Source organism: Euleptes europaea, chromosome 13 (assembly GCF_029931775.1).
Source record: "Euleptes europaea isolate rEulEur1 chromosome 13, rEulEur1.hap1, whole genome shotgun sequence".
Taxonomy (NCBI): domain Eukaryota; kingdom Metazoa; phylum Chordata; class Lepidosauria; order Squamata; family Sphaerodactylidae; genus Euleptes; species Euleptes europaea.
The window spans coordinates 52055606-52073954 of record NC_079324.1 but is presented as its reverse complement, the minus strand read 5'-3'; the positions used below and the strand labels follow the sequence as shown (position 1 = coordinate 52073954).

At 42.8% G+C, this 18349-nt stretch overlaps 1 protein-coding gene and 1 pseudogene across 1 annotated transcript; both read left to right on the top strand.

Annotated features, from left to right (window-relative positions):
• Positions 1-3689: 3689 nt before the first annotated feature.
• Positions 3690-15328, top strand: UFD1 (ubiquitin recognition factor in ER associated degradation 1). The gene is made up of 11 exons (XM_056859468.1): positions 3690-3817; positions 5691-5723; positions 6312-6433; positions 6836-6966; positions 9457-9529; positions 9823-9891; positions 10337-10402; positions 11555-11599; positions 12384-12472; positions 12941-13022; positions 15205-15328. Exons 1-11 carry the CDS (start codon positions 3697-3699, stop codon positions 15277-15279), a joined length of 906 nt encoding a protein of 301 aa, XP_056715446.1. The 5' UTR covers positions 3690-3696; the 3' UTR covers positions 15280-15328.
• Positions 8540-8672, top strand: LOC130486628 (U4 spliceosomal RNA; annotated as a pseudogene).
• Positions 15329-18349: the final 3021 nt, after the last annotated feature.

Below are 18349 nucleotides of genomic sequence, written 5' to 3'. Positions count from 1 at the left end.
TGCAAACGCAGAGGGGTTAATGTGCCAACTCGAATAAAGTCGTAGGTTTTATGTTAGACCAGAACAGTGAATAAAAATAGAGGAAAAGACGCATTTCTCGTCGGAACTCCCGGTCTGCGGTCCCACTCTTGCGCCTAGATAGGGCTCTCATCATAGAGATTCCAAGGCCTAGAGAGGCAATCGCAGAGAACTCTGGCGGACAGTCGCTTTCAATTTTCACCAGCACTTCAACGCTACATCCCCCCCCCCACACACCGGATCTCTATGGCCTAACCTTTCCCTCGTTCTATTACACACACAGGCGGAAGTCTTTCAATTCCCTCGTGCTGCATTCTGGGAAATGTAGTTTTTTTTAATGGGAAAGAGAAGACCCTACCACATTGGCACTAAAAGAAAAACCAGCAAGACTCCGTTATAAAGAGCCTTTCTCGATCCCTCGATTGTGAGCTCGGGATGAGGGTCTTTCTGCTTTGTTTAATGCCGTTGGGGCGGGGGCCGGGCTGAGGAACGCCTCCTTCCCCGTGTTCTATTTCCCTTGGTGACAACAAGGAGGCTTCCTGTCGGTGCCCGGAGAGAGAAGCGGCTGTTTTGTGTTGCCGGGCTCTTCCCGAGGCCTGAGCGGGGCTGCTTCGGGGGCGGCCTGGCAGAACTGAGGGAAGGAAGGAGGAAGAAGTCCACCGCAATCATGGTAAAGGCCGCTTGGGGGGGGGGGTAGGGAGGAAGAGAGAGGGGAGGTTAACAAAGGGGGAAATGCAGCGTCATCCCAGTCCCAAGGCGAACTGTACCTAAGGGTAATTCACAGTGGGTCGCCGTGTTAGTCTGTCTGCAGTAGTAGAAAAGGGCAAGAGTCCAGGAGCACCTTAAAGACTACCAAAAATATTTTCTGGCAGGGTGATGAGCTTTCGTGAGCCACAGCTCACTTCTTCAGGTACTTCTTCAGATACTGGGTTGAGTCCCGTGCCTTGGAAATGTTTCATTTACTAGTCAAAATGGATGCGAGTCATGATGCATGCCTCGCAGTGGGTCGCCGTGTTAGTCTGTCTGCAGTAGTAGAAAAGGGCAAGAGTCCAGTAGCACCTTAAAGACTAACAAAAATATTTTCTGGCAGCGTAGGAGCTTTTGTGAGCCACAGCTCACTTCTTCAGATACCATCTTTTAAGATGGTATCTGAAGAAGTGAGCTGTGGCTCACAAAAGCTCCTATCCTGCCAGAAAATATTTTTGTTAGTCTTTAAGGTGCTACTGGACTCTTGCTCTTTTCTACTACTCTTTTCTACTACTGCAGAGAGACTAACATGGTTACCCACTGGGAGGTATGCATCATGACTAGCATCCATTTTGACTAGTAAATGAAACATTTCCAAGGCACTCAACTAAACCAAGTATCTGAAGAAGTGAGCTGTGGCTCACGAAAGCTCCTACCCTGCCAGAAAATATTTTTGTTAGTCTTTGCTACTGGACTCTTGCTCTTTTCTAATGATGCATACCTGTTCTCTCCAGGACCAGCGGAGCATGCCTATTATATTAACACCAGATTTCATATGCCCACAGAGTGCCAAATATGTGGTCGCCCCAGCGGCCTATTTGGCCACATTGGACTCCAATAACATCAGGAGAGCGTTCACCCTTGCCAGGTGTGCGGCACTCCCCTCTGCGGTTCTTGAAGGCAAATTTAAGAAGATCCCTTTTATAGAAAGAAAGTGCCCATGCCTGCTCCATGAGGTGGAAACGATTGATCATATTCTCCTACCGTGTATCTTCTATAGGAAGGCTAGAATTAAAATGATTAACCCTTTGCTAGAAAAACTCTCTGGAGAAACGGACAAAACTAAAGTGGATCACTTGTTAGCAGGCAATAATCCCCAGGTCTTGATCAAGGTTGCTAGATACTGCATGTTGATATGCAGGGTTCGGAAATTACAGCTGTAACTTTTTAATTCTAATTTATTTATTTCAATAATGGTCATACTCCTTTTTGATAATGTTCTTATGGTTTGTTTTCGAATTTGTCTTGACCTTCTTAGTAAGGCCGACGATATTCATTCTTGTATTTTTATAATGCTGGTTAAATGACCGTAATAAATCAAATTGAATGCCTATTATATTAGGTGTTTTGGAACACAGGAAGGATGCTTCTGCAGTCGTCTTGTTTGTGGGCTTCCTAGAGGCACCTGGTTGGCCACTGTGTGAACAGACTGCTGGACTTGATGGGCCTTGGTCTGACCCAGCATGGCTTTTCTAATGTTCTTTAGTACTAATTAGCCAGTTATGAGCCTTCTTCTAAGAAGCCCAGTCGGAGCCACACGCATGGGCTTCCCTTCATTTTATCCTCACGACAACCCTGTGGGGTAGTTCTGGACGTGTAGCAGTGTTAGTCCAGCACCACTAATTGAGTGTTGCCATCTCTGAGCTGGGAATTCCCTGGAGATTTGGGGGTGGAAGTCTGATATTAAGGTCTAATTTATATCCATAATCCAGTATCTAGTTATAACCATTCTGACATTAAGGCCTAGCCATACCCAGAGTGCTTATAACTAGATACTGATTACGGATACGGGGGAGGGGCCTGGGTGGGGTATAATGCCAGAGAATCCACTGTCCAACGAAGCCATTTTCTCCAGGGGAACTGATCTCTGTAGCCTGGAGATCAGTTGCTGTTTCAGGGGATCTCCAGGCCCCACCTGGAGGTTGGCAACCATAGATGAAATATTAATCCTATTAGGTAGATTCAGTGAGGGAGAGCGATTGGCCCAGAGCTTCTCAGTGAGCATCCATGGCAAACTGGGGGCTTGAAATTGGGTCCCTCAGATCTAAGTCTGACATATTAGCTATTAAACCATACTGGCTGGCACACTTTTTAAAGACATCTTTTTCCCCTGAGGAGCTCAAGGTTAGGGTAAACAAATCCCTCCCCCACTACCCTGGTAACTGTTATTGGCCTTCCTCCCTGGTTTTGGTGTTAAAAAGGTAAAGGTCCCCTGTGCAAGCACAGGGTCATTCCTGACCCATGGGGTGACGTCACATCCCGACGTTTCCGAGGCAGACTTTGTTTGCGGGGTGGTTTGCCAGTGCCTTCCCCAGTCATCTTCCCTTTACCCCCAGCAAGCTGGGTCCTCATTTCACCGACCTTGGAAGGATGGAAGGCTGAGTCAACCTTGAGCCGGCTACCTGAAACCGACTTCTGTTGGGATCGAACTCAGGTCGTGAGCAGAGCTTTTGACTGCAGTACTGCAGCTTAACACTCTGCGCCACGGGGCTCGTTATATGTGTTTAAATGTTTTATTGAATTATTGTATATATGGTGGTGGTGGAAAGTGCTGTCAAGTTACAGCTGACTTAGGGAGACCCCGAAGGGTTTTCAAGGCAAGAGATATTTAGATGTGGTTTGCCATTGCCTGCCTCTGCATAGCAACCCTGGACTTCTTTGGTGGTCTTCCATCCAAATACTAACCAGGGCCAACCCTGCTCAGTTTCCAAGATCTGAGGAGATGAGGGTAGCCTGGGCTATGCAGGTCAGGTCACTGTATATATACTTTACATGTTTTCTTAATGTTGAAAAGTTTTGATGTTTGTCTGTTGTGTTCTTTTGTGCTAAACAGTGGCATGTCTCTGCTTTCTAAAGACATCATGGTATCTTGCGCCACCTCTTCTGATGTGCTCTCGTCTTCTTCCCCTCTTTCTCTAGTTTTCTTTCAATATGTTTGATCATCCGATCCCCCGGGTTTTCCAGAACCGCTTCTCGACTCAGTACCGCTGCTTCTCGGTGTCCATGCTTGCAGGACCTAATGACAGGTCAGATGTGGAGAAAGGCGGGAAGAGTATGTGCTGTTTTATTTTTAATAATACTCTCTTGAAAGCAAAATGGTGGTGGTTGCTGGGTGGTGAAAGAAACATGGTATATGATCCCAGAAGACTTCTGGTGCAAGGCTTACTCAATGTAGGAGAATCTTATCAATGTTTCTGTTTGAGGACTGACAGTGCAATCCTAAGCAGAGTTTGCAGCCACTATAGTGGCTTTAGAAGGGCCTAGCTCTGCTTTGAATTGCCCTGTGAGCAGCTTAGTATTCTTATTCTGCAATAAGAGTGATTATCAGCAGTTCAGTTGCAGTTTAAGTGAGTGACTTTATTTCTGCTCCCTTACCATCTCTTCTTCCAACTTCTTGATGGGAGTTTAAAAGGGAAGAATTATGACTTTGGGCTATGTGTGTGTGTTGTGAATGAGCAGCAGCTTGGCTTGGAATAGGAGCAGAGGAGAGGTAGGAAAGACAATAAGAACAAGATGCAAGGTAGAGAGGTTATTTATCCCTTCTAGATCCCTACTTGTTTCGCATACAGCTTCGTCAGGGGATCTAATGTAAAACACAAAATGCAAACATAATGTTTAAAATTATAAATAACAACAATCTAAGCATGTAGTAAGGAAACCTTACATAATGACTAGTGGCACGTCATAGTGTACAGCAAAAACAGTATGAACACGTAATAAGGAAGGCTTACATAGTTTCTAGTGGCATATCATAGTATACAGCAAAAACATCTGTATTAAAAAAAAGAATTCAATAAGTTATTCTTTTACATGATCCATAACAGAATGATAGAAAAACACACATAGTGGCATACCTTCTAGAAGTACTATTTGAATACATGAGAATGGAAGAAGCTGCTACGGTGGGAGTGAAAGAGACATGGAGTTAAAACAGACACATCATTTTAGGAGATTTGATAGCACCTCTGCTGCTCTGTAAACACACAAATGTTTATCTCCTGCCAGGGAAAAAAAGCTTTTCTGCAGGCTTTCAGAGTGGTTCAGCTTAAATGGGAGAGGCACTTATTGGCCAGTGATTGTGCCATCACCAAATTTACCACCTTTCGCCCTCAATTTTTGCAACTTTTTGGAAAGAGCTATGATCGTTTTGTGGGTAAGGGGAAGGATGGCCATATGCACAAATGAATGTACTTATGCACGCTTCAAAAAAGAAGTGGTCCAGCTGGTACATTAGGCAACGTGACAGACTGTCAAAACTCAGTGTTCAACTTGCTGGTGCATATGCTTGTAATGGGAACTGCGATGCTGAGCTTGCACCACAGGTGAAGAGCTCACCGTTCTGCTCTGACTGTCTTGTGTCTGACTTTATCTGCAGTCACATGGTGCCTTTTAAAAATACATTCTGGCACGCTGATCCTATGGTCCTGTTGGCTGCTGGTCATATGCTAAATAGTCAGTGTCTTGCCTTTCAAACTGCCATATTCTTCACTATGCATGACCCCTTCACACTATGCTTCTCCCAATGAGACATGTTTGCAGCCCATCAAATGTTCAGGGTAAGAGGTGGTAGAAGCTGTTTTATGTCTTTGCACAGGGAGAGATTATGGGAGTAGCATGCTGAATCGCCTCCGTAACATGCTTACCTCATGTTCTAACTTCATTGCGCAGTGTCCTTTCCCATCATTGCGCAGTGTAATAATGCCATGATGCTGCATAAGGCTCACTGCACGTGACGAAGAGGGGAACCTTTTCCTGGATATGCCATTTTTTATAGCAACCCTTTTTTTATAAGGTGTAGTTCAACTCCAAGCTCCATTTGATATTGTCTGTTTGAAAACTATTACAGTATATGCTTGATTTATTGTATTCTTTCCACTGTCATATTGTGCCTAGTCTTACTGTAGCTATCTTATTTCCTTCTGCAGTAATCATGCCACCTTCTGCTTTGGATCAACTCAGTGAGTAATTTATTAAGTTATTTTATTTACTTATACCCCACCTTTCTATTCCATGGGAAGCCAAAGCAGCTTATATAATTCTGCTCACTTCCATTTTATTGTCATAACAACCTTTCAAAGTAGGCTGGGCTCAGAGTGTGTAACTGGCCCAAGCTCATCCAGCCAGCTTCCACGGCAGAGTGGAGAATCAAACCCAAGTTTCTCAGATCCTAGTCTGACCCTCTAACCACTATGCCACACGGTCCATTTCTAACTTATTAACCCTCCCAAACGTAGTTGGTTTTCCTTGATCTGCTCATGTATAATAGACCAGGCAACAATCCTTGAACCTGCTGGTTCTTATATGGGTGAGTCAACCAGCATCTCTCCTAGTTTCCTTGTTGCTTTAACTTCAATAGAGGAAGTTAATTGGGTAATTTATTTTTCTTAATTGCTGTCTTTTTTTTTTAACTTTGAAATTACCCACTGGCTTTGATCACCTTTGCAGTGATCTTGCTAACCCCTAAGTAAACAAGCACAGGATCACAGCCTCAGACCCATTTTTGAAGCTTTCAGAAATAATTTTATTTTTCTCCTGTTTTCCCTTAGGCCGACTTAATATCACCTATCCTATGTTGTTTAAACTGACTAATAAAAACTCTGACCGAATGACCCACTGTGGGGTGCTTGAATTTGTGGCTGATGAGGGCATTTGTTACCTTCCACACTGGGTAAGTTGGTTCTTTAAAATCATGGGGTGCATACAATTCACATAAATTAGCTGCTAAGAAAGAGATAAAGAAACATAAATTCTCTGCTAAGAGAGAGATAAAGAAACATAAATGGCAGGCAGAGAGAGGCAGATACTGGCCTCTCCTCTGTGTATATGTATGCATGTGTGATTCCGAAATCCTACAGTTTTTCTCTGCCTGTTGGTGGGCAGGCCTTCAGAATTCTTTCCATTATGTGTAGCTCATCGCATGCTCAAGTTACTCCTTAAATAGTAATAGCAACAGTGATTCTTTTGTACCTCTAATTTGCAATTCTGGAGTTAAAACTTTCAAAAAGTCCATTTCAGATTGGCACAGATCAGGCATCTCCAAAGGAGCACTTCATGTTTTCTTCTTTTACAGATGATGCAGAACTTGCTACTGGAGGAAGGAGGCCTGGTGCAAGTGGAGAGTGTTAATCTTCAGGTGGCAACTTACTCAAAATTTCAGCCGCAGAGTCCCGATTTCCTTGACATCACCAACCCTAAAGCCGTGTATCCTTTTTTTGTAATAACTCAGGGGGAGAAACCGAACAGTTTCAAGCTGTTGATTCTATGATCATGCTATGAATTTCCTGCATTATGCAGGGGGTTGAACTACATGACTATGATTCTCTGATTCTAGTGGTAAAGCATACACTGTTCATGAAGAAGGTCCCTAGTTCAGTTTCAAGCATCTTCATAAAGATAAGGTATTAGGATGGGAAAGACGTATGATGGAGACTTTGGACATCCATTGCCAGCTGGAGCATAAAGTAGTAGGCTAAATGTTCCAGCTGTCTGACTCAATACGAGGAAGCTTCATGAGTTCATGGCAAGTGTTGTTGTTTTGTTGTATTGGTAAGTATCCGGATGGCCAAGGTGGACAGATCTCGGCAGATCTTGGCAACTAAGCAGGGTCAGCCCTGGTTAGTACTTGGATGGGAGACCACCAAGGAAGTCCAGGCTTGTTTTGCAGAGGCAGGCAACAGCAAACCACCTCTGTCCATCTCTTGCCCTGGCCTGGATGGCCCAGGCTAGCCTGATCTTGTCAGACCTTGAAAAATGAAACTGCTAAAAACACTGTTATAGTTTCATCGGGGAAGCACTGTAAGGGCTAATTCATAACATAATTTACTGTTGTGGGTTTGTAGACTGCAGTGGGAACACATAAAGGGGTGTGGTTTGGGTATGCTTTCCAAAAACATAAATATTGAAAAATCTGGAGACAAACTAGGAACTGCCTCCAAAGCAGAATTAGAAATCATAGTCTGAAGTGGGTTAGCAAACCGTGGCTTGGAGGCAATTCCAAGTTTGTAGTAATCATAGTTTGCCCATTTTGGCTGTTGCAACACACTCCAGTTAGCGCAAAACAGGAAAGAGCGGAGGAGATTGACCCATAAGGTGGGAAGAAGGATGTGTGAGCCAATGGCACAATCCTGATTCTCCAGACCTGGTTTGCTGGATCACTAACGTTACACCTCTGAATTTCTGCTGAGTTCAGCTTTGGACTCTGTAATGGAGATTTTCAAAGGCTTTAGTGTTTCCTGAAGAATACTCTGTGCTGCTCCTGTTCAGTAGGTTCCTCCTCCTGAGTAATGAAAGCACACCTGATTGGTTACTTTAAAAAAATTGCAATATGAGTTCTTGCCTACTTCTGGTCTATGCTTCGGGAGTTGCAACAGGCTTATGCTACAGTTGGCACAAAGTTGCTTGACTGGCTGATCCACAGTAACAACTCAAAGGCGGCCTGGCAAAACTATGCCACTAGCTTTACTTCTGAGGCTGGCAAGCGAATGCCGCAGAGGCCATGATCCAGTGTAATATCAGCTTCTTGGAAGTCTACCAAAGTTTTGAAGAATTCAGAGCCTAAGAGCCAGTGTGGTGTAGTGGTTAAGAGTGGTAGACTCTAATCTGGAGAACTGGGTTTGATTCCCCGCTCCTCCACATGAAGCCTGCTGGGTGACCTTGGGCTAGTTGTAGTTCTCTCAGAACTCTCTCAGCCCCACCTACCTCACAAGGTGTCTGTTGTGGGGAGAGGAAGGAGATTGGAAGCCAGTTTGATTCTCCTTAAAAAGGTAGAGAAAAAAGCTTTGCGCAGTGGCAGTGTCGTAGCCAATGAGGTTAATCCGAAGTGCGATTATTGCTAATTGAAAACTTTTCCCGCCATGACGACTTGAAATATAGTTGGCATTGGCAATTTTTGACAGTCTCTATGGAGACTTAAAAAAAAAAGGTAGAGAACGTTGGCATATAAAAACCAATTCTTCTTCTGTCAGATAACATTTATTTTTTAAACAACCTCATATGTTCATATCCATGTTTAATTCCTTCCCTTCAACATAAAGCCCTTGCAGTTTCAATCCTCTAATGAAAAATTACCATCTTTTGTGAAAAGACTTTTACACTGCCAACCACTGTTCATACCTCCATAGAACACGCAAGAAAGACAGAACTGAATAAGCAGGAATGCCCAAGTAAGAAGAAAAAAGAAAAAAGAGGGAAGGCAAATTAAAATAATTGAAATGTGTAAGAAACTCTGTGGTGTATATTATTAGTAATAATTAGCATTTCTTTGTCTTAGTGGGGGGGTTATGCAGCTGTCCAAGACATACAGTGCAATCCTAAACAGAAATCAATGGATTTAGAATGGAGTAACACTTTTTAGGATTGCACTGATAGTATATAATCCTAAAGGGATTTCTAAAGGGCCTAAATCTTTCCCGATTCAGAGAAGCTGCTCTTTTTCTTTTTCTCCTATCAGTCGCCAATCCTGATGTTTCCCACAAAGTGTCACTCTTTGCTTTAGCAGCCAAGAAAATCCGAGCTAAAGATGTTTTTAATCAGGGAATTTAACATATGTAATTACTAGTTTCTTGGGGGGTCAGACTGTTTTAAAGTTATTTCAGTGTTATTTTAATGTTATTTTAATGTTTTGTATGATAGATTGTGATGGCCTTTGTTTGCTCTGAATAAAATCATATTCCCACTTAACATCTTCTCAAGATTGGAAAATGCTCTGAGGAATTTCGCTTGCCTGACCACCGGAGATGTCATTGCCATCAACTACAATGAGAAGGTGATGCGCGTAGTGTTAAAGCGTGCGACGTTGAAACCTGCACACCAGGGAGGGAGGCATTAGCAATTTTGATTTGGGACTCAGTTCCTCGTGTCTGTGATTAATTCTAAACAGAGATTGAAAGCCACCTGATGGATATAGCAGGAGGAGCTGTCAGAGATTATAACAGAATGAACCATTATCAGTGTTAACTAAAGAGTCCAAGGCAGGGAACGTGTGTGAAAATCACCTATAAGAATTCTAAGGTTTACTACGATGGCTCTAGAAATACTGATTGGCGCCTGTTTTTTTAGATCTACGAGCTGCGAGTGATGGAGACCAAACCTGACAAAGCTGTGTCCATCATCGAGTGTGACATGAATGTAAGTTTGAGGCTGCCATTTAAACCTCTACGAGCCAAAAGGTGCCCTGCAGAGCAGGGGTTTGAACCCGGGGTCTTAGGCACTCAGACACGTATACCACATTGGCTCTGAAACGCCTGAAATGCTCTGAGGGCACAAATGGGATAAAAGAGAGGAGGCAGATTCAGGTCTATGATGTGATATGGGAGGGGCTGTGGCTCAGTGGTAGAGCATCTGCTTGGCATGCAGAAGGCCCCAGGTTCAATTCCCGGCATCTCTAGTTAAAGGGATTAGGCAAGTAGGTGATGTGAAAGACCTCTGTCTGAGACCCTGGAGAGCCCCTGCCAATCTGAGTACAGTACTGACTTTGATGGACCAAGGTTCTGATTCAGTATAAGGCAGGTTCATGTGTTCATGTGTCAAGTATTCTGATTATAAATTGTATATTAAACTTCACTCATAACAGGTAGATTTTGACGCACCATTGGGTTACAAGGAACCAGAAAGGCAGGCACACCATGAAGAAGCCACTGTAAGTTACCTTCTGACTTATTCTCAGCTGTTTGCACTTTGGGGTACCACTGTCCTTCTGTAACACACACCACCCTCAAAAGAGTGAAAGACCTTTGAACAGAAGCAATAGATGCTTTTGACAGATGAGAACATAAGATGAGAGCCAGCATGGTGTAGTGGTTAAGAGTGGTGGTTTGGAGCGGTGGAGAACCAGGTTTGATTCCCCACTCCTCCACATGAATGACGGATGCTAATCTGGTGAACTGGGTTGGTTTCCCCACTCCTGCACATGAAGCCAGCTGGGTGACCTTGGGCTAGTCACAGCTCTCTTTGAGCTCTCTCAGCCCCACCTACTTGAGAAGGTGTCTGTTGTGGGGCCGTCCTGATCATTGGTGTTTGTAGCAGGATACCCACCCAAAATTGTAGGTTAACAATCTTGCAGTTGGGACTCAAGCAGAGAGACATCTGAGGCTGGAATTTTTTGGGGAGGGACTGTGGCTCAGTGGTAGAGCATCTGCTTGGCATGCAGAAGGTCCCAGGTTCAGTCCCCGGCATCTCCAGTTAAAGGGACTAGGCAAGTAGGTGATGTGAAAGACCTCTCTGCCTGAGACCCTGGAGAGCCGCTGCCAGTCAGAGTAGACAATAATGACTTTGATGGACCAAGGGTCTGATTCATTAGAAGGCAGCTTCATGTGTGTTCAACTTTTTTTTGGGGGGGAAGGTAAAGGTACTCCCCTGTGCAAGCACCGGGTCATTCCTGACCCATGGGGTGACATCACATCCCGACGTTTACTAGCAGAATATGTTTACGGGGTGGTTTGTCAGTGCCTTCCCCAGTCATCTACACTTTACACCCAGCAAGCTGGGTACTCATTTTACCGACCTCGGAAGGATGGAAGGCTGAGTCAACCTTGAGCCGGCTACCTGAAACTGACTTCCATCGGGATCAAACTCAGGTCCTGAGCAGAGCTTTTGACTGCAGTACTGCAGTTTACCACTCTGCGCCACGGGGCTCTTACGTTCAACTTGAAAGCTGCACTCAAAAACATTACAATGTAAAAATAAAACCCTTGGAAATATGAATACTTTGAGAAGTTCTCAGTGATTTAATTACATTTTGCAGTGACATCATTACAAAACAAAGCCATGTGTTTCTCTTTTTACTTTACAGGATGCTGAAGCAGACCACAGCGGTTATGTGAGTGAGGGATTCCGTGTAAGTCCCTTATGTGATTGATTATCGTGGACATCTGGGGCAACTTCCCTTTTCTTGATGGATGGGGCCCCTGGAAAGCTCCTCTGCTAATGTGCCTTGACAGAACTACAGACTATGGGATGGACACCTTTTTTGGGGGGTGGGCATAAGATGGTTTTGTCACTTCGTGCGAAGAGGGATATGAGCAGTTGTAATATTCTTTACTGGGTATAAATCAGTTCCTTTCACATAACTCTTAGCTGCATGGAGATTGTGAAAAAAAAATACAGGCGAAAAAAGAAAATACAGGCTAGATCTGGGAACAAGCAGCATATGTAGACCATCAAGAGCAAATATACTGCCGGCAAAAAAAGCCCGAATGGTGTGAAACAGCCTCAATTTGCAAACAAGCGATCTATTTCCTATGCTTTTTTTTTTTTTTTTTTAAAGAGCAACAGTGTAACTGCAGGGGACCAAGATGGATTGCAAAGCACAGAAAGGCTTCAGACTTATGTGCTCTTGCTTGGAAGCAAGACCTATCATGCTTAGTAAGACTTGCTTCCAAATAAACATGCATAGGATTGGGTGGCACCAATCCGATAATCAGAAGTGATATAAATCTTTAATCTATCATTTTAATTCCTCTAAAAATATTAGGTATCTCCTACATTTAGTAAGGGGAGAGACTTGCTATGATCTTCAGTGGGATATGGATTGTCCTCTTGGTGTATTCTGTCCCATAGTGTCAGTGTAACAGGGACTATGGTTTTATCATGATTCCAGGTGATGTATCTTCTTCTTGCAGGCCTTTTCAGGATCTGGGAACAGGCTGGATGGGAAAAAGAAAGGCGTTGAACCAAGTCCTTCGCCGATTAAGCCTGGAGATATTCGAAGGTCAGTTTGCCTTGCAAATATTCAAACTGCTGTTGTAGCAAAATCTCTCGAATTATCTTGCTGGGCTGCCTTGGTGTTTACAGCCAGTGAGTGATGAACTGACATTAAGCTCCAGTAGCATAGCTCCTGGTGTCTACAGATCCCTATCTCTTTATAAGTCCTCCTAAACTGCCAGATCTACCTCAAACCTGAGCTGCAAAGTGTTTTCACAGCTTTGTTGCTTGAGTATTGGACTGTTCACAACAAACTTTCCATGCTGTCACAGCAGGACAGCCAATCTCTGCCAGAGGCTTCCCCACTATAAACACAACACGGATTCCACAGCTGAATACAAACACAGACTGATCCTCTTGACGGTCTAGGGTGACATCTAAACGATCATAGAAAGATGTGCCAGCATTTCTTCTGTAATCCTTTAATTCCAAGAAAGAGACAAATGGACTAAACTCTTGTCTTTTTTTTCTGCAGAGGAATACCCAACTACGAATTCAAAATTGGCAAGATCACATTCATAAGAAATTCGCGGCCACAGGTGAAGAAAATGGAAGAGGTGAGTAAAGCTGTGCCTTGACATTTTGTTGGGGGAATTTCAGACAACTAATTAGCACTCTTTCCAGTCAGTCAGCATGTTAGCTGACTAACAGTCCCACTACAATGCTTCCAGTAATTTCTGCTGCAAAGTCAGGACAACATAGCCAGTTAATTCATTCTCCTTTATGTCGATGAACTTGTCTTATTTGTTTTAGTCTTGTACTCATTGACAACACTGAAGGTTTTGCTGAGGAAGTCTATGTGTTACCATATGGCTTCATATCACCTGAAAGCTTATCTGCTGAATCTGGTAGTAACTGCGTTTGGGTAGGGAGGGGGGTTTGAAATCTCTAGAGAGGGGATCTGATTTGTGAAAGATACTGTTTGTGGCAACAAGTTGTATTTATTTATGTCCTTCTTTCTTACTGAGACTTGGCGTGGATTACACAGTGTAAGTCAAAACAGTTTATAGGATGAGACATGTAATAAGCCATGTACTAGGGCTAGGATTACAGAAATCGGAACAAGCTCAAAGAAACAGTTCTGGCGTTCAATATGTTGAGGACAAGAAACACAAATTGTGCTGAAATATATTGTCTGCTCATAATTATCAATAACAAGGAATTGGGCAAGTGGGTGCTTAAAATCTTAGCAAAACCCCCCCTTCAAAGTCTCCAGTCCCTTTGAGATCCTCTCAGCTACCCTCAACGTTCCAAGAGCAATTGGCATGCTCAGTCTCATTGGGGTGGATTTATTTCTAAGCAGGGTTCCTTTTTTAAATTAACAAACTTTTATTTGTCTGCATACTTAGGGAGTTAGGGAGCCTGAATAGGTCAAGCTTGCCTGAGCTCATCAAAGCTTGGAAGGTAAGCAGGGTCAGCCATGGTCAGTACTTGGATGGGAGACCACCAAGGAAGACCGGGGCTGATATGCAGAGGAAGGCAATGGCAAACCACCTCTTTTCGTATCTTGCCTTGAAAACCCCATGAGGGGCCATCATAAATGGCTTGCTACTTGATGGCACTTAATTATTATTGGGGAGTTTTCTGAGTAAGTAGGCATCCTGAGCTCATCTGTGAGCGTGGGCTTTGTCTGCTCCCTTTGTGGTGAAGTGAGCTCGGATACTGTTTCTGCAACAAAATCTATAAGACTTATATCCCACTAGGAGATATGGTTCTTTGTTAGATTTGTAGCCAAAGTATGCGGGGCAACCACCTTGAATCAAAAAGATTCTTTTTATTGCTTTACTTCAGTAATATAAAGGCGAGTTACAGAACTTTAAAGAAGAGTATAACAGAAATACATAGGCAATGTAATACAATTGCTATATTTCAAAGTATTAAGGCAGTGATAGACAATGACAAAGAATGAAATGCAGAACTTAACACAGTCAAATGATGTTAAAAGCATTGACAGTAATGTGAGGCAAGTTATTTCATTGAAGCCAAAAGCATGTTCCAACAGGCAAGCAATGTATTCAAAAATTATAAGCACTTCACATATGCAAACAGTTTAATCAAAAACACAGATAGGCAATATGACAGTGTTCAAACAGTTTCAGTGAAATTTCAGAGTCAGACAGTGCACATAGTATTCAAACTTAAACCTCTAACCGTTTCAATACATTTCAGACAGTTTCAAGCATTTCAAACTTAAACAGCCTTAGCGCACAGGTTTTAATAAAATACACAGATCAGATTTCCATAGCATTTTAACCTACCGCTTGAGAAGCTTACTCACAAAGCTTCTAAAGAGGCTCTCTCTTCAGCTCTTTTTATACCATTTTCCCAGGACTATCAATTTGCATATTATCTCTTAACACCTGTCATAACTGAGATCCTAGCCTTCAAGTGTTATCTTCAAGGCTGTTATAGTATAAATAAGTGCCCTTATCTTTGTTTATATTAAGCGAAGGTCACTTCAGCTGTCTTTGAGCACAGGTGCACTGACACCTGTTTCTTATTTTTTTAAGCTTAACAGGTGCACTGAAGCCTGTTTCTTAAGAAATTTTGTTAAATATGTTATAGTGTTTAACTATTATATATAGAAATTAATAATATCAGCGTTCCCAGCAATTTACTATCTATATTCTAACCCATATATACCTATAATATGGCTGGCCCATAACAGTGGCAGGCGCTTAGCTGTGGAGTTTGCCACTGGAATGACCAAGCTAATCAAAGCCATTTTCCTTTTCTCAGGATGAGCCCGGAAGCCGCTTCATTGCATTTTCTGGAGAAGGCCAGTCACTGCGCAAGAAAGGAAGAAAACCCTAAATCTGAAGCCCTTGGTGGAGAGACAATAAAATAACCCTGCAGCACTGTTCACCTTTTAGATTTTCTTTCTCTTAAGAGAAGGGGGACTCTTGCTCCTATGTTTTTGGGCCCCATTTGAATCTTAAATTGGACTTTCCAGTTCAGGGCTGTTTTTCCTTTTTTCAGAGGAATGTTTAAGCTGCAGGTCTAAGCTGACCAAGACTTCTCTCTGGTAGACTGCAGAAAGCAGAGCTCCTAGCACAATGTCATCCTGGCTAAAGAGCAGTGGACTTTTGATCGTTCACCTGGAAGGCAGCTTTCTTTTTATGAGCTGTTTCCTCTTTGAATTTTTGTTGCTTATTTGAACTTATGAAGTAGAGGGGCACCAAAAAAAAAAACTTTTAAAAAGCAACCCAACGTGCCGATTGAATCCTCTTCCTTACCCATGACTTGATGACACTATTCACCACTTGCAAGTAGCTGAAACATGATCTTTGTACAGAAAAATAAATCAAATGTGAGGCAGCAGCAATATATTCTTGACCCAAGGCAAATACCTTCAAGGGAGGGGAATCCCTGAGGGAATCAGCTTGCCTGGCTTATTTGCTTGGGGAAGACATCTGTCCCTTGAGGTGCCAGGTGATTCCCCAGTCCAAAGCTGTTTCAGAACTTTGCTGCTCGGATCTGGAAGTCCTTTTGAACAGGTCACACCTGAGTATGAGCCTAACTTTTACGTTGGTCTGGGCTGTACTGTTTCAGGATGCCATTGGGCCTCATGTGGTAGCATGCTTCCCCATACAACCCTCCCCCGCAAATTTGGCCACATTAGCTTGACAGAGAGAAGGCTCAGTTATAGAACCCTTCTCCCTATCATGCTAGCTTTCTAAGTGCAGGGCTTTAAATAAGGAGCATCCTGAATTGGTGAAACCTTGTTTGTTACTCCATGATAACTGTGCTATGCTATGGTTTCCCTTCCTTGCCTGGATAATAATATTTACACCCCTCCTCTATAATGTTTTTTGTTTCCTCTAAAGTGTACCATGATGGCGTTTAGATTCAGTTCAACTTAAAAGCCGCTATTCCTTTGAACAGTCATCCTATACCATTGGTTCCACTGCATAATAAAAGAGAAACTGAGATTGCCTTCAGAAACCTTTTGTAAATTGTGGGTTTTCGGTAACCTGGTTTTCAGCAACAAGTTGAAGTTTTGTACTGAAGAATTCTTTTGAGCAGTATGTATTGGGTGAATATTTTCCCCCCTTTCCTACATGTTAGAAGGCCTTTAGTTGGAGAATGTAGATGCTACGTAGACTTTAGTTCTCAAGGATGCCTTTCTTAAGCACTGGCACAAAGGGGCCTATTGGAGAGTCAACACGAAAGAGATGGGGCGAAGTAAAGAATGGCAATGGGATGGACACGGCTAGTCCATTTTTGGTCTCGTATACTGTTACAACCTACAAGGGCAAAGACAAATCCTTACCCACACACAAATACTAGGCAACAACTACGGTGGCTCTCTAATTCCTCCATGACCAAGTTTCTCCCTGGAATCGGACAGGCCCGCTCATGGAACCGATTGGGGTCCCCAACCTTGAGCCTGGGGGCACTTTTGGAATTCTGACATACGGACATGTAGGCCTGAGCCAAGGGTTAACAAAAATAATGAGAGCAGCTTTCTGAAGTAGATAAAAGGAGCTGTAGCTTCATGGACTTCTGATGCGGTTGTAGGAGACGAGAGATTAAACGTGTATCTGTTCTCCCTGTGCCTTGCTCTGAGCACCGATTGTTCTATTAGCCTGCAGATGAAGCAGTTGCCAAGGCCAAGGCCAGAGTGAGAGGTGTTACTTCATTAGTAACAGTAAATTGCCCACCCTAAAGGCAGAATCGACTCCATTTTCTGATCATGGGTCGCATGGAGAGATATGATGTGGGCTTAACTTGACCTTGTGTGTCTAAGGTGGGGAAAGAATGATGTAAAGAGGAGGAGAACATCATGTTTGTAATGATTGACATCTTGGCATGTATATAATCTTATATTGGACTAAAAGTGGTTGCTTCTGCCTTTGGACTAAAGTCTGTTATTCAGCTGAATAATAAATTTGTAAACTTTCTCCTGCCTCGGTGGATTTTATTGGGCTACAAAGACAGCAAGGGATGAACCTGTTGATTGTAAAACTGTCACCAGTCAACCGACATGTGTGAAAGCAGACATGCAAAATAATCCACTTTCGTTCCACATTTTTTAATTAAAATTTATTGGATAATAGCAATAACAATAAACAATAACAGCAACTGAAAGAAGCAGAAAAAAAGAAAGACAATCTTCATGATTTAAAATACAGTATATCTATATACACAATAAGATAACAGGATTCCTATGTTACAGCTTATTTCTTTGTCTTCATATTCATCATTCCGTCCTGATTGAGCAAAATGCATTTCCCTTTCTCGCCCTTATTTATAAAATTCTCTATTTATAGTTAGTGGCCATAACTCATCTAAACTTATTGTATCTCTAAATATTGTCGAAGGCTTTCACGGTCAGAGTTCATTGGTTCTTGTAGGTTATCCAGGCTCTGTGACCGTGGTCTTGGTATTTTCTTTCCTGACGTTTCATCAGCAGCTGTGGCCGGCATCTTCAGAGGAGTAACACTGAAGGACAGTGTCTCTCAGTGTCAAGTGTGTAGGAAGAGTAATATATAGTCAGAAAGGGGTTGGGTTTTTGCTGAATCATTGTCCTGCAAAAAGTATCAAAGGTAATGTGCTAATCGTTGTCCTGTAAGTATCAAGATAATGTGCTAATGAGGGTGTGGTATGCTAATATGGAACCATTGTATCCTGAAGTGATCTGTTAACGTGTGAAATCCAAAGCTAATCTGCATGGCTATTGTGGACTGTAGTCTTTATCTTATCTCTATTTTTTCATTCCACTTTCAATGCACTTTAATGATCGTTTGCAAGTGTATTTTGCTGTTTCTCACAGTAAAATCCAGCTGCAAAGTGCATTGAAAGCGGATTGAAAGCGTGGTAGGTACAGCCACAAAGTAGCTGCCGGGCCAAGTCAGAACCTTTAACCGAAGAGAAGTGTAAA